We start from the raw sequence: 15,268 nt of genomic DNA on the forward strand, positions 1-15,268 counted from the left end.
AGTTCATTGTCTGCCTGTTTGTGTTGCACCTTAAGGCCCTTTGCAAAGGTGTTTGGTGCGCTGTTATAAAAAGCAGAGGATATTCATCCTCAGTAAACCCTATATACAGGTAAACCCTTCAGACTCTGAGGTAGGGCGATATGCCAGTCTTTAAAATCAGAATATTATGTCACTCTCCACTGTGAATATATTAGGCATGTACAAACAAGTGAAAGCAAGGAATGGTACTATTAAAAGGAAACCATGTACCTATAATACGATGTCTGCATTTTCTAGAGAAAAAGAAAGTTTTAAAGTGTGCTGTTACCTATTACTTATCATATTTCTAAATTAAACAGTTATTTCTTAATTGTTACTCCAACTTCCTGTGGCTGCTTTTGAGCAGTACCATTTCAGATATACCCAAATAGCCCGAATAAGCTTTAGTTATTTATCACAAGAGTGTGAGTTAAGTTGATGTTGCATACTTGTTGGTCCTTAAATCATAAGGTGCTAATATCTCTGTGGTGGCCCAGGTTAAAATGGGAGGAGGATTTGGGCCACAGTATCTATAACGTAATTTTGATTCAATAACTTTTTCCGAGAACTGAGAAAATGCGTCTGAGACATTGAAATTTTGTCAAAACAAATTTATAAAATACATTGCTGTAGCAGGTAGAAGCTGTACAAATGTACTACACAACATACATTTTTAGTGCAAAATGCTTTATCTATTTATTGCATGAGATCTTCTTTTCATCAGCAAAGCTTGATTTTTTTTTTTCCAAATCTCAGATGTTTTATTCAGGTAAGGGCTGTGTTTGTGTGTGTATGTACATTTACTTCARTGGTTGTACATGTACCTTTCCTTCTCTTCCTCCTCCTCCTCCTGTGCAGAAAGCCCTCGCAGGACACAGATGCCGAGCCGTGGAAGGTATTTTGCTAGCGACAGCATCTGCTTCCTTGGCAGCCTCCACAAGCAGTAACGTTGCTGCTGCCGGGCTGCCCCTGCCTTCATCATGTGGTTGTGCTGCTGATGGGTTGCTTAGGCTGTCCTGGCCTCCTGCACGCTGTCTTCTGTTAACCTGCCTTCGACTCTAAGGATCTATATTCAAAGGCATCTTAAAACAAAAGGAAGGCAGCATGTGCAGCCATGTGCTATTTTTTGTGTAGATAATCCAATATCCCCATTTTCTACCTGGTGCAATAGCAGAGGTCTCCAGTGAGATCAGGACACTTCTGTGTTGTTATTTGGTGTGAAAGACATCCCAAATACAAAAAATGCTATTAATATACAAAGATAGGAAAAAATAAGTACAATTGACCTTACTTCAGAGACAGTTCTCACACTTAGGTTTAGCTGTATGTGACCTTTTTAATTGGGATACTTAGGCTTCCAGATTGCTTTTTGAAAATGTTACCCTGAACTCTTGAAGGCTACACCAGCAGCACAGGGATCAGATCAGTGCTGAGCCCTTATTTCCACAGTTACTCTTTATGATATCCAGAAAATGAGTCTGAACAGTAATCGAGTCTTCAAACAGAAGAAAAACTTTTCCTCACAGAAAGTCTATTTCCTTTAGTTTGTTTGGTATTGAGCACATTTTAAGCACCTCTRCAGCAGCAGTAAAAAATAAGCAGTCCCACTGAAGGTGAATTTTGTGTGTGTGTGTGCGGTGGTGGTGGTGGTGGCGGCGTTCCTGAAGTTTGTGCTGGGAATAGTAGAGATGTTGCAGGTTTCAGGGAGCTTGTAAAACCATTTGTGATTAGACACTTCTAAGTATTTTTAAGTCTTATTGTAATTTGTATACTCTGAAGGAAAATTTCTTTAACTGCAGCTTTACAACACTACATACTAAATATACTATAGAAAAAATAACCACATTACCTCCTGCAGTGCATGATTTCAACAGCACTTGTAGTCACTCCTTAAGAGTTTTTCTTCTTCAGAAGCCAAATTACTCATTGTCTAGATGGCTGAACTTTCATCTCTATAAGATACTACAGCTTTGCACAATTCATTTAAAATGCTGATAAATAAGGTTTCTCACTTGATTCTGAGTAGTGTTACAGTTCATTGTGACTTACTGTAGCAAATGTATTTGTTGAAGATGTAACATAAGACTTATGGTTTTAGTAACAGAAGACTTTAGAATTAGGCAGAGTCTATATAATTTTGCATTTGTTTTCAAGCAAAAAGTTTTTCTAGCACCTCTGGAGAAATAATGTGCACTTACATAAGAAGGAGTGTGTGTTTTCATTTTCATGATAAATCTTTTACTAAAAGAAAATTAAGAAGTAAATGCTTCTAGAACAGATCTCTGATCTTTCTCCTTGCGTCTGCTAGATCTGTCTTTGGGGCATCTTTCAAGAGCATCTCTGGCAATTCACCCGGTTAGGTCAGCCCTCATTACCTGTGCTTTGATTATCCTCTTCACTGACTATTACAACCACTCTCCTTGCTTCTCATATTACTTTACTTTAGTTTCTCAAAGTGCTTCCACAAATAACACGTGAATTATGCCACCACTACTGTAACCAAATTCTGCCTCAGCAAAGCAGTCAGTTGAAATGTCTGGTCCTTGCTTTTTCATTCATGTGCATACAAATGCAGCCGCTCTCTGCATTTCCTCCCTAGCCTCACATAGCTAAGAAAACTGCCTCTCTCGTGCAGCATTTGATCATTTTCTCTTTATTAAAATCTTTCTTGAAACAAACTTCTTCCATAAGGCCTGTCATCGATAAGCCACTGATAAGATGATTCTGTTTATCATCTTTCTATGCTGGGTGATAAAACTGTCTATCAGAAAGTTAGCAAGTTACAGTCAGCACAGATCTACCTTCACYATGTTGATTCAAGGCCTTTTCTATTTTATTTACCCTTTATTACTTCTGTAACRTTCAATTCTTGAAGCTCTTTACCTTTATTTGTTCATTTAGACACAGATGCTGCAGCCTGGGAGGTGAGTGTCAGTATTGCTGCTGTAGAAAAAGGAAACATCTGGTGCATAGAAAGGTTTGCTCTGGGCTCGTTTGGTTTGCTCACTGTCACTGAGCAGTGCGTGCATGTGGCATGTTATGGGCTTCAGTGCAGGGAAGATGTCGTACGGGAAAGAGACCTGAGCTAATGAAAGAGTTTTGATTATTGAAGATTAGTTGTAAAAACATCAAGAAAAGCCTGTTGAAAAAAAGGTACTGAAACCTAAGAGAGGGATGTGTATGGCCTAAGGCCTTCGTCTTCTGCCAAGACGTGGATGCACGTTGGCACCCGATGCAGTTGTCGTTGGGTCCCATGAAAGTACTTACAAAGGTGTTGTGAAACCTTGATGAAATTAGTGAAGCTTCTAACACTTGGCTAAATCGAGATGCATTATTATTAGTTCATAGATTTATTTGAAAATTTTTAGATTGCAAATGAAACTTTTTCTCAAAAAAGTGAAGTGGAAATAATTCATCAAATGCCACAGGCAATTTCTGAAGCAGGGAATAACCCCCACTGAATTATTTTTATTGCTTATTCAATTTTTCTTGGATGGTAGCTCTAAGCTATAGTAAGAGTTTAGTATGAATTCTGCTGTTTCCGAGTAAAAAACAGTACATCATCTGCTGTGCTGTACAAACACTGCATACGGTGCTTTCCCACTCATCTGTATTATTTTTTAGGTAGATGAACAGCATTCCGACCTATAGTGACCTCCAACATCCATAAATTCCTCTCAGATTTTTGAGTTGATTAGGGTTGGAATAGAGTTTCAGAAACAAGTACTTGTGCCCATAAGCTTGTAAGTTCATAGGTGTCTAAGTGTGGGTTTTCCAGTATTCGTGAAGGACTCAAGACTTCATTTGCCTTTGGCTTAAGTGAGACTTGCTGCATTTGAAAATCCCACTCTTAAGCRTCTGATCATGACATTAGAAGAAACCTGAAAGTTTGCTGAAAGTTGAAAATTCTAAAACCAAATCCTTGCTCACATGCTTTAAGTGACCTGTTTTTTAAAATTACTAACTATGCAGCATCACCCAGTAAATGAAGATCAGTACCACTTATACATCCAGCCTGTGATTGGATTGTAAGAATCTAACTTAGTGATCTTTTTTTTAAAAAAGAAAAAGAAAAAGAAAAAAAACATACATTTTTAAGGCTTTTAAAAACGATCTTGAATGCTTGATGGTTTTGAATATCCAATTTGTAATCAAGAGCCTTCTGAGTCAGTGGTTGTCATAAGGGATGTGTAAAGCTCTTCCCTTTATGTGCTGGAGATATGCACAAAAGAAGATATCTTTCAGTGTTTAAGGAAGGTTAATTTTTTTAGTCACTACTCAATAGTTTGCAAGTTAGAATTTCAGTTGGAAAWTTTCCATTCAAACTTTGGCTTTTGAGCATTAAAAGCTAACAATCAACATTTATTCACTTTTTCTTTTCTCTTTAATCTTGCAAATAACAGTTTCACAACCTGACCATCTCAATGTGAGGTATTAGATTGCTATTTAGAACCCTAGCAGTGGTATTTGCAAAAATATCCATTTTACTCCTGCAGCAGTGGTGTGCAATACTTTTGCAAATTGGCTAGCTCATTATACAAACAGATATTTAAATGAAGTTATACAACCTTCCAGTCCACATGACAATTTTGCTAGCATTAGTGTGAATTTTTTGCAAGGCATGCACCCACTTACGGAATAGCTTTGATTTAAAGACTAAGCAAAGCAAAAAGATAATTATTGATATGTATTTTTATATTTGCTTTGATTGTTTAAAACAAATTTATAAAAATTCCAGGCTAAAGCCTGTCTTGTCACCTAGGAGTGAACCAGTGATAAATGAAATATATTAATAACAAAATATCTTTTACACTCTCTCTCCACTTAGAAATATCTTTACCTCATGCTACTTGTGATGCAGCCAATAAATCCCTCAACATACTGGCAGGGGAGGTGCATATAACTCTAATTTTATTCTGCTTTTAATCTGTGCATTTCCAAAACAAAATAATTACCCAGATAGTCACTATAATGGCCCACATTTCTTCTGACTCACTCTCTGATTTTTAAAGTATTGTGGACATTTTGCTTGCCAGTCCTACTGAGATCCAAGTGTCAAATGACCAACCTCAACTCACCAGCCGGCCCTCTTCTGACTGGAGCACCAGGCTTCTCTCTTTGCATTGCAGTGAAGTTTTGATCTTGTGATACCAGGTCAAGATACAGCTACACCATGGGCTGCCAGCAGTTAGATGTGATAAACACACTTTTACTGACCAGTAGTTGCCAACTGGGCTGCAATCTCTATTTGCCATGCTGTTCGCCATCATTGACTTTCTATTTCATTTTACTCTCTAAGAAAGACTACTTTGATGTAGAAAAARCATCTAACTCCATCTCTCTGCCTTGTTAGCTTACTTGGGAATGGAGAAGGGGATTCTTTCAAACTTCAGTTGATAAGCCTACATTTATTTTTACATATAATTATTTTCCAGCAAAATATCTAAACACCACTGATTTCAAAGTATCTGTCTGCTCCTTTTGTAGCCTGTGCTTGGTGTTGAGAAGGGATGGCACCAAGCAAGCAAGCAAACACCTGTGTTCACTAAGCAACCAGAGCTCTGACTGTGCCCCTGCTTCACGCGTGCGTCTAGCCCCTGAGTCACTGAGCGAACGGCATTGTGTAACTTTCGTTTCCGTGCAGGCTTGTTATATTAGAAAAATTGTTCCAAAGAAAGCAACAATTATGACATAAGCACATCTGGCTCTTGCAAATTATTCTTTATTAAGCTTTCATTTAATTACATGTGCTGAAAGGTCTGCTTTTGATTACTGTAATTTTTTTTATTTGTCCATCTGAATGATAGTAATGTTGGAAATTACATACAAACCACCTGGCTTTTTTCTCACTAATAAGGCAAAGTTTATATAGATTTATGTGCAGAAAAGGGATTAGGATCTTCCCTGTTTATGGTAGAAGAATTATTGCTGATGCTAATTCAAGGTGAGGGTTTAACTTTGGTCACTGGAAGGAAATCAAACCTGTTTGATTTTTTTCAGTAAACACTTTGGATTGGTAGGAGTAGTTTACTTTAATATACACATCTTTTATTATGTTTCAGGTAAACTTTTTGAAAAGTTGGATGCATATTCATATGAATGTTTTTGTATTTTCATCATTATTTACAGGAATTTGTAAGGCCTACATTCTTATTAACATTCATAGAAGTTAAAGATAAAAATCTTTGTTCGGTGAGATGGAAACATACCCTGTTGCCTCTTTTACCTTTCATTGCTATATAGAGAACATGCAGCATTGCATTTCAGTAGCAAACGATTCACATATCAGCTTCCAGTAGAAGTTCTGTRGTTGATGGATAGTTTCTGGGTAAGTAGACATAGGCCTGAAGTATTAATTGTTTTTGACAAGGGTTGATAACGCTTTCTTATAAGCAGTGTTATAATATTGCTTTTTTTTTGCATATTTGGGCACAGTATAACTTTTTGYTCTTTACTGTGACACTCACTAACAAGGGAAGAAAAAGCAGCTAAAAATCAAATTAAGAAAAAAGGTATTGGTGTGTCTGAGTATCAGAAAATTTCTAGATTTCTTTTTCCTCTTTGCAAATAATAAGAAAGGAAAACAAGAAAATGCTGAAAAAGATCTATATTTCTTTCAAGAGAAGAAACAAAGGACAATAAAAAATACGTACATTTACTGCTTCTCTTTTAGGCATGTTGCAGGAATATACTATATATCTTCTTGTCTTCCAGCAACTATATGCAGCTCAGCTGGCTAGCATGCAAGTTTCTCCTGGAGCCAAAATGCCATCTACTCCACAGCCACCAAATACGACAGGGGCGCTTTCACCCACTGGCATGAAAAATGAGAAGAGAGGGACCAGCCCGGTAACTCAAGTTAAGGTATTTTTCAAGGAAGAAAAAAGTAGGTGTTTGAAAAGGRCAGTGAAATTAGAGGGTCTGTATAATTGTTTTAACAGTTGGAAGTTCAACCACATGAAAGCTGTTCAATGTTCAGATAAAATGTTCATTTTTAGTGCTATATTATCAGTACAGAGAATGGAAGAGAAAGTATTCGCTTCTTGCTTCCAGAAATACCAGACATCCCTCTTCCTACCATATGCATCAGTGCAGATTCATTTCTAAAATGTGGTATTCTCAAGATTTCAGTTTGTAATCTAGTAATGTGCATAAATAGCGTCCATTTCATGACTTGTTTCAAATCGAACATTTGAATATCTTAAAATATGGTGCTAGCTTACATTGTTAGGGCAAGAGAGACTGTAGATCTTCTAATTATTTCACAAATTCCAAGCTGTACTTTCGCCACGATTTTGGAAAAAACCTCCCATAAAAATAAAATGCAAGTGAGGATTCCGGGGAAACGTTGTGTCAGAGCAGCTAGATTTGACTCTYGCTGATTTTGCAGAGCTGCTAAGCGGGCTGCTCCGCGCCGGTTCTGCGCCCTCACTGAATGCTTGTGCCTCATTATTCTCACTTGCTTAGAAGTGGGCAGCTACAATATGGCAATTGCCAGCAATTTGAAACGAACTTTGGGCACCCCTTGAAATCTGGTGCAGCTGGTCCCTTTCGGGGGGAACGGTTTTGCTTTTATTGCTGTGTTTTCCTGCGGTTGTTCTGAATTCTGCAGGAGCAAATAAGTTGGAAAACAATTTACTTTGAACGATTACGTTCCTAATTAGGGGGCAAAAAGCGTACATATACTTGATCGTTTTGGATACTAGCACTATAGATGCAGAAATACTGAAATAGATCGAAGGAAGGTATATAGTGACTCTGCAGAGAGATGGTGTGATTTTGGTAATTGCTAAAGCCATATAGGCACACAGGTCTTAGTCTCAAATCAGCCTGGGAAGATTTTACTCACTTAAGTGGAGGGTTTCTTTCTTCATTTTTTGACATGGAAGTAAAATATCATTTGTTTTTTCATTATCATCAATCATTGTGGTAAAGTGTGGGTGAGCAGATATTTCTGYCTGGGCTGATAAATTTCCATGACACTTTTTTGCTAGGCTGAGAGTACTAATAAATAAAAACTATTCCATTATGGCCAGATCTAACATTTGTTTAGCAAAGCGTTCACTTTACTTAACTCTAGATACATATTAGTCTAATATTTTACCTCTTGCAATCCAATGCCAGGCTTGAAAGCAGTCAGTGAAATTCACTGCAGATGCAGAGCTTGTTATGGCAAATACAGAAGCCACCAAAAGCAAAGGCCAACTGTTTCAGCAAAGTTGCCATAGTACAGTGATACCTAACACCAGTGATTTATGGTATTGAGAATATACTACTGACTACTTTAATGTGAAAAAGTAATTTCATAAGTGAGTGAGCCAAATGGATCTACACCAAACCAAACCTTTACTGTATGAGTAAAATTTTCCCTGGTTCAATTTAAGCACATATCTCCTTGAACCAAGGCCAATACCATTCCAGCATTGTGGCCAGCTGAGTCCTATTACTGACTTGACCACATGCAAATTCTTGGGGGTTTCCCTACATAATTTAACTTGAATAGACTGAAATATATGTTAATAAAAAAAGAAGCCTTTCTATACTTAGTTTATTAAGCACACTATTGCACTGAAGATATTAAAGGTAAACTACAAGTGCTTAATGTAGACAAATAGCAGTGGATAATAAAAAATTAATAATTATTATARCAGCACTCTAATAAACTAGAATTTGTATACTGTCTTTGCAAATACAGTTACCTTTACAGGACATGGCAGTTTTGGTGGTCATGCATTGCTTAACAAACCCTCAATGTTTTTTGTTTATTTGAATAGATAGTATTGTAGTGTTACATACAAATATGTTCATTATTTATAGAACTACTGAGATACTTTTACAGGATTCAGATCTTTCAAAAAATAATGATAGGTTTTTCAAGTCTGTGACCAGAATGCTTTCCAGCTTTTCAGTGGTTTCGCAGAAATGAGAATGCTCCCTATGAAGAACAAGCGAACAGGTTCTGGCAGTGGTCAGTTCTTTTCCCATGGTGGTATCRTCAGTACTACTAGGCAGAAAAGCATTTAGAAATTGAATGTGGTAGCACAGGTTTGTATGTGTGCATGCTCACAAGCCCTAGTCCTGCAAACTTCGTGGTCCAAAAGGAGCTCTGAACTCTCACAAAACTTTGTTGAAGCCAGTTGGTGTCTGTGCAGGGAAACAGCTGCTGTTTACGTGGCTGCAAAGCACAAGAATGTACTGTGTGCCTTACCTTGCAGGCTAGGCAGGGACACCTCTGTGCTTCTGCTTTCACTTGGACTCTGAATGGGTGTGGGCATTTGTGTGCACTGCAAGGTCAGGGAGAATARAAAGTCATGCAGTTTTATGGAAATACTTTAAAGCTGGAAATACAATGGCATTATAAATACCTGTTTGTTACATTCATCTGTTTAATGCRTTGTGTATGGTTAGATGTGCTTTGATAAATCTCTGCTTGACACTAAGGAGAATGGAAAAGATGAACTAATGTAGTGTATTATTGTATTCTGTCATATATTTCTAAGCTTTGAAGCGATCAGTGCTGTGTTTTAAAATATAGACCATATTCTCTTATAGCCAGCATAATTCTGCTTTGTGCATGTTTTAAATGAGATCTCTCTGTCTTACTGGGCTCTTTAATGACAGAAAAATCACTATTTCACAGTTTTTCAAATGCTCTGTCTTGCTGGTTGCTAGCATATTATGCAAAATGGACAAGCCCAAAGAATGGGAAGGAGGTTACATTGTGAATATCCACCCTGATCAAAAAAATTAGGGGCTGATGAATGAGGCYTCTTCCAAAAATTAAGTGATTTCTCAAATGGAGTTATTCTCTTATAGCACTGAGACAAGATATATGTCAAAGAGCAAGTTACTTCCATAATTACTTGCATATAAAAAGTATCGAAATACATAAGTATGCTGATACTTAATTTACGTATCCATATGAAATATTCTTTGTCTTTATAAAAATAAACATATGGATACAGTAAAGAATAAATGTGGCAGAAATAATTACAGAATACAAAAATAATTACAAAAGTATAAAACAGTCATGAAGCAGAATTGCATTTACATGAAATCTGTCAAAAATACGTGATGTACTCGAATAATAAAATACTGTAAAATATACAGCATTAAATAGCATAAAATAAGGTATCACGCAATATGAATTGATTAATGTAGTAAATCAAGAAATTCAAATTCACTTATCTTCCATTATGGGGAAACAGCATAAACAAAACTTGCACTCAGAATAAGATGTATGGAATGCGTAAGTTAGTAGCAGCATTAAATATGGGCCAAAGAATTGTCAGGGATCTCAAATGTTTCTTTCACAGAAGTACTTCTGATTGCTTAGTTTCTAATACATATAAAAATAAGCTACATAACTTATTTTTATAGTGCCAGGAACTTTTCAAATAGAACCAATGCAAAAGCATTACTGAGCTGCTAGAAATTTTAAATAATTCTTTGTAAATGCCCTAGGTTAATTTAGATCTCTGAAAACACATTAGGAAATTAAGCTGTAATGTGAGCTAATTCAAATTTTAATTTGGCAAAAAGAACGATCCAGCCACATAGTTAATGTAAATAGAAGCATAACACAGAGAAATTAATGAGGTTTCCTTTCGCTGAATCTTAAAGGAGGCAGATAATTAGCTTCTTTTGTTATTACTGCAGGAGAATGTGGTATTGTCTTGAAGGTGTAAAATAACTGCAGCTTGCAAAATGATGTGTTCATTTGTCTTTTTCTAATAATTATTTACATTAAACTCTTGTAGGATGAAGCAGCCCAGCCACTGAATCTTTCAGCCCGACCGAAGACAGCTGAACCTGTCAAATCCCCGACATCTCCAACACAGAACCTCTTTCCAGCTAGTAAAAGCAGTCCAGTGACTGTGACAAGTAAGAGCGGCATCCCCAGCCCCCTCGGTGGAACTCTAGGAAGAGGATCCTCTTTAGGTAAATCTGCCCTGGGAAAAGGAGAAGCTGATATTTTTCCTGTGTGAAAATCTCAGCTTGAGAACACTCACAACGTCTGAATTAAGTACTTATCTGGACCTACATCTCTTTTTAAAATGAAGAGAAAATCAAGAAAGGTTGTCCAATACCATTGGATTTCAGGGACTTGACTTACAAGAGTAACCAAAATGATACGATAGTGATATTTATCTACAGGAAATATGGCAAAAGAACATACAGTGTAAGAAATATATCTATGTATGTATACATAAATATATAATGCATATAAACGTACGTATAAAGGTTTATGTGAGTATCTTTCCTAAACATATCAATTAGGTGCATAGTTACCTTTTYGATTTTGCCTCTGGATTAGGCAAACAAAAAAAATGCATTTGCATGCATGCAGAGCCTGATTGGGTATTAGAAATACATGTGTGATGGCCCATGTGATTAATTCAGTCTAGTGGGACAGTGCACATACCTTAAACTAAGCATATTTTTAAGCACTTTTTTGAACCAGGGCAAAGGAACATTCAGTATTGCTTACAGTAAACTAGAAGTTAGGCAAGAAGGTAACTYCAAATGTGGTTTTCAGTTATTTAGCCCAGGTATACCATTAGCTTTACCCATAACTGCATTCTGAAAGAAACGTAATCCTCAGTGTTCTAAGGATTATAWTTGTTTTACCAGGACTATATTTTGGGTATATTAATTTTTAATAAAGACAAAAAGGCTTCAATCCAGCTAATGCATATCCTTTTATTATTTTTTCATACGTGTGACTTTTTTAAAAAAAAAAATCAGATGGTTGTGGGTAGCGAATTTTTGATTTTGATGTTTAAGATTCTTTAATTAAGAAATGAAGTTTATTAAATAAGGAAAYGAAATTGATCTGAAAACTATGTGTGAAGACTATCTTAACCAGTCAAGAAATAGGMTCAAGAGCTCTAAAATTTAGATGATCACAGTGCTAAAGTTCAAACAGTAAATTTTAACAGTTACTAAATACTTACTACAAACCACTTATTCACAATCTGTAGCTCAAGTGTACTTATAAATATATAGCAACACTTGTGAATAATGAACAGRTATATTAAATACATACATTAAATTTATAAAAATTACAATTTGTTCTATTCTCAAAACACTTGGGAACCTCATGATCTCTAAAAGTTTCTGCAGTTAGATATTCTACCTGTCAATTTATTTCTGACTACCACTACAGTAGCACATCAGCTTAAACTGAAAAACCATTCTAGTGAGATAGATAGACAAGRTAGGCCTAGGATGTGAATATTTGTAATGTAAAGACATAAAAATTTTCCTCTTGGTTCTAAAGTRTAAAAGAAGCCTGGGGAAACATTGTCAAAAATCAGCAAGAAGCATGAGAGCTCTGCTCCATTTCTTAGACAAACTGAGGTGATCGGGAGTCTGAATGTCATTAAAGGTCGGACAGACTTTGTTCACAACTCACTAAGGCTCCAAAAGGAAACTTTGGTGGCTAACTCCTGCCCAAGAAAAGCAGCTCTTGCTCCCTAATGTGAAGTTATCATGAGGTGTGCTTTAGTTCTGACAGAAAATGTTGCAGTTTGATCACATCTGTTCTCATCTAGACTGCAGTATTAAATCAGCTGCCCTAAATCCTAACTTTTTTGATTTGAAAAGAATTTAGGGTCCTTTGAGGTTGAAATTTGCTATATATTACTTAGATGAACTGTAGTGTAGTCAAAAGAATTGAAGCAACTAGGAAAATGATCTTGAAGAATTTCAGGTCTTAGCCTGTTTGCTRTCTTTTTAGTGGAGCGATACTGAGTTCCAAAATAGCACCAGAGCTTTAACAAAAGACATTCTCTTATCAGGCAGGATAGCTCAAAGTTCCTAGCCAGAAGGTGTATCTATGATAAATGTATAGATCTATATAGGGATGTATGTATTTTCAGATATATCTGTGTCCTGTGTAATGCAAACTCCCATATAAGTACCGGGGGGTCAAGTTAAAGGTTCCCCACAGCAACACAAAACTACCAGTCACCAAATAACTGTTGTCTTTTGGTCTAAAATCAAAAAGTGTATCTGGGGTACTAATCCTTACCTCTAAGGTGTATTTTAAGATGCAAAGGAAATGTTTCATGTGAGTTTGCTATATGTTTAAAAGGTTCTATTTCTGTCCAGAGTGTGTAATAGAAAGAAAATAAATAAATATTTTCTCTCCGCTGATGTCTAGCTTTAGACTCATGTTAAGGTGATAACATGCTCTGTCCCCTGCTGTTAACTGTAGATGCTCTTTCTGAAATTGGAAGCTGACTATACGGAGTGATGGTTTTCTCTTGATAAAGAAATTCTAAAAATTGACATATACTTTTATGGCCAAATAGATAAGATTTCTTTCTCCTTCATTTTTTATCTCTTAAAATTTCAAAGACTGCCACTTAAGCTTCAGACTGGTGCTATGTTAAACATATTCAACCTTAGATTCCACAGATCTGTTGCTACRTATCAGGCTACGTCAAGAATTCAGAGGTTGTATTTATAACATAGCAAAACCGGGGCACAGGCTTATCAGTCAAGTCTATAGATTACTCAGCCTTCAAAAGACAATTGTCAATCCTCCTGCTTCTCCTGGCCTTCTGCAGAAGTTAGTCAGCTCTAAGTGGATAAGAGCTAGATTTTGGTTTGGATGTTGCCTAAATAAAGTGTGTTCTCTGTTTATAGATATCCTTTCCAGTCTTAACTCACCTGCCCTGTTTGGGGACCAGGACACAGTAATGAAAGCCATTCAGGAGGCTCGAAAAATGAGAGAGCAAATCCAAAGGGAGCAGCAGCAGCAGCAGCCACATGGTGTTGATGGAAAATTGCCCTCCATGAACAACATGGGTCTTAACAACTGCAGGAATGAAAAGGTAATGTCTCCTATKGCCACACTGTCATTCATTCCTTTTTTTTTTCCCCCAGCAAACAGCTTTTTATTTTTATATAAAAATTCTTTTTTACAGCTTTTAACCATCTCTGATTTTAGGGTAAATACAGCTTGTCACTTCAGAGTGCTGTGCCACAAACTTCTCTACCTTTACATGACAGCATTCGAAAGACCAGTCCTATGCACTACACATGCATGTGACAATATGGAAAAATAATTGGGTGAAGCTGGCATGGTTTGTGGTCATTAGATTTTAAATTGTGCTTTTGAGGGTAATTGGATTGACAAATATGACAGAAACACTGTTTGACCACTAGTGTGGTTCAATAGTATAATACCACTGAACATACATGAGTGTGCTTGAATCTATGACTCAGATTCAACAAGGTATTTAGGCTCAAAACAGTGCTTTTGGCTTTTGGTTTCAATGTGAAATTAGGGAACAAATTTTTTGTTGAATCTTGGCTGTAGTTTCCAAACAATAAAAAGGAAATGGAAGCCCCACAATAAAATGGTAAATTAGGGAAAGTGGAGAGAGAGCATGGCCAGCATTGGACTAAGCAAGGTAGCATTTAGTTTACAAAACAGCAGGATCATACACTGAAGGTGAGGAGCAGATTTTGTCACATACACTGAAGGACTGCACAGAGGARAAAGAGTTCTCTTGGAGAATTCTTTATATCCGTGTAGTCCTGCTCTGTGGCCTTTCCAAGGTCTGGGAGACCTGCTCAGGGAGCAGGTCCCTGTGTGTATGTCTGAGCCAGTGAACACTGAATCGTGTAATTGGCTGAGCTACAAGGCAGCACTTTGGATGAAGAATGCTGTTCTGTTGCCTTCCCTAGCAATGACTTACCCTGCAAAAAATACAGCATGCACATTATTTTCCACTACTGGCACAAAATCAGTTATATACCATAATACGTATTGTACATTCTGTATAACGAGAAAGGAAAAAGTATTTCTGCTAGTGCTAGTTTAGATGACAGCATTTAAAACTCACTTGATACAGACTGATACTGTAAAAAACATGAAAATTAATAATTGATCAAGCAGGCCATATTCAGAAAAAACTCTAATTGTAATGTCAGTGTTTATCTTAACTAACTGAGAGGTAGGATGCTGAACCCCAAGTTATGAAAATAAAATAAATATCACACCTATGATCAGTATTAACAATTTATAAAATAATGCTTATTTTAAAATGTATTTTACGCATTTCAGTGGCTTKACATTTAAAAATATCCAACACACTATAAGGGCTATTAAAGGAATTCTTAACATTTGATTCRACCTTGAAAAGTAAGTATAAAAACGGCATCCACTTACTTACCAGGTCTGCTCCCTAAGTGTTTTCAGTACCTCATTTACGTCTTATATTGGATATAATAA

At 36.5% G+C, this 15,268-nt stretch overlaps 1 protein-coding gene across 12 annotated transcripts in view; it reads left to right on the top strand.

Moving 5' to 3' along the window:
* Positions 1-15,268, top strand: part of SOX6 (SRY-box transcription factor 6) — a 373,675-nt gene that overhangs the window by 299,831 nt on the left and 58,576 nt on the right. For all 12 annotated transcript variants that reach the window (XM_085317147.1, XM_085317158.1, XM_085317157.1 and 9 more), the window contains 3 exons: positions 6,733-6,882; positions 10,779-10,959; positions 13,675-13,862. In XM_085317147.1, the coding sequence (XP_085173273.1) occupies positions 6,733-6,882; positions 10,779-10,959; positions 13,675-13,862 (519 nt within the window). The remainder of the gene's footprint in view (positions 1-6,732; positions 6,883-10,778; positions 10,960-13,674; positions 13,863-15,268) is intronic.

This window comes from Rhea americana, unplaced genomic scaffold (genome assembly GCF_003343005.1).
Source record: "Rhea americana isolate MKP2758 unplaced genomic scaffold, rheAme1 scaffold_49, whole genome shotgun sequence".
Lineage (NCBI taxonomy): Eukaryota > Metazoa > Chordata > Aves > Rheiformes > Rheidae > Rhea > Rhea americana.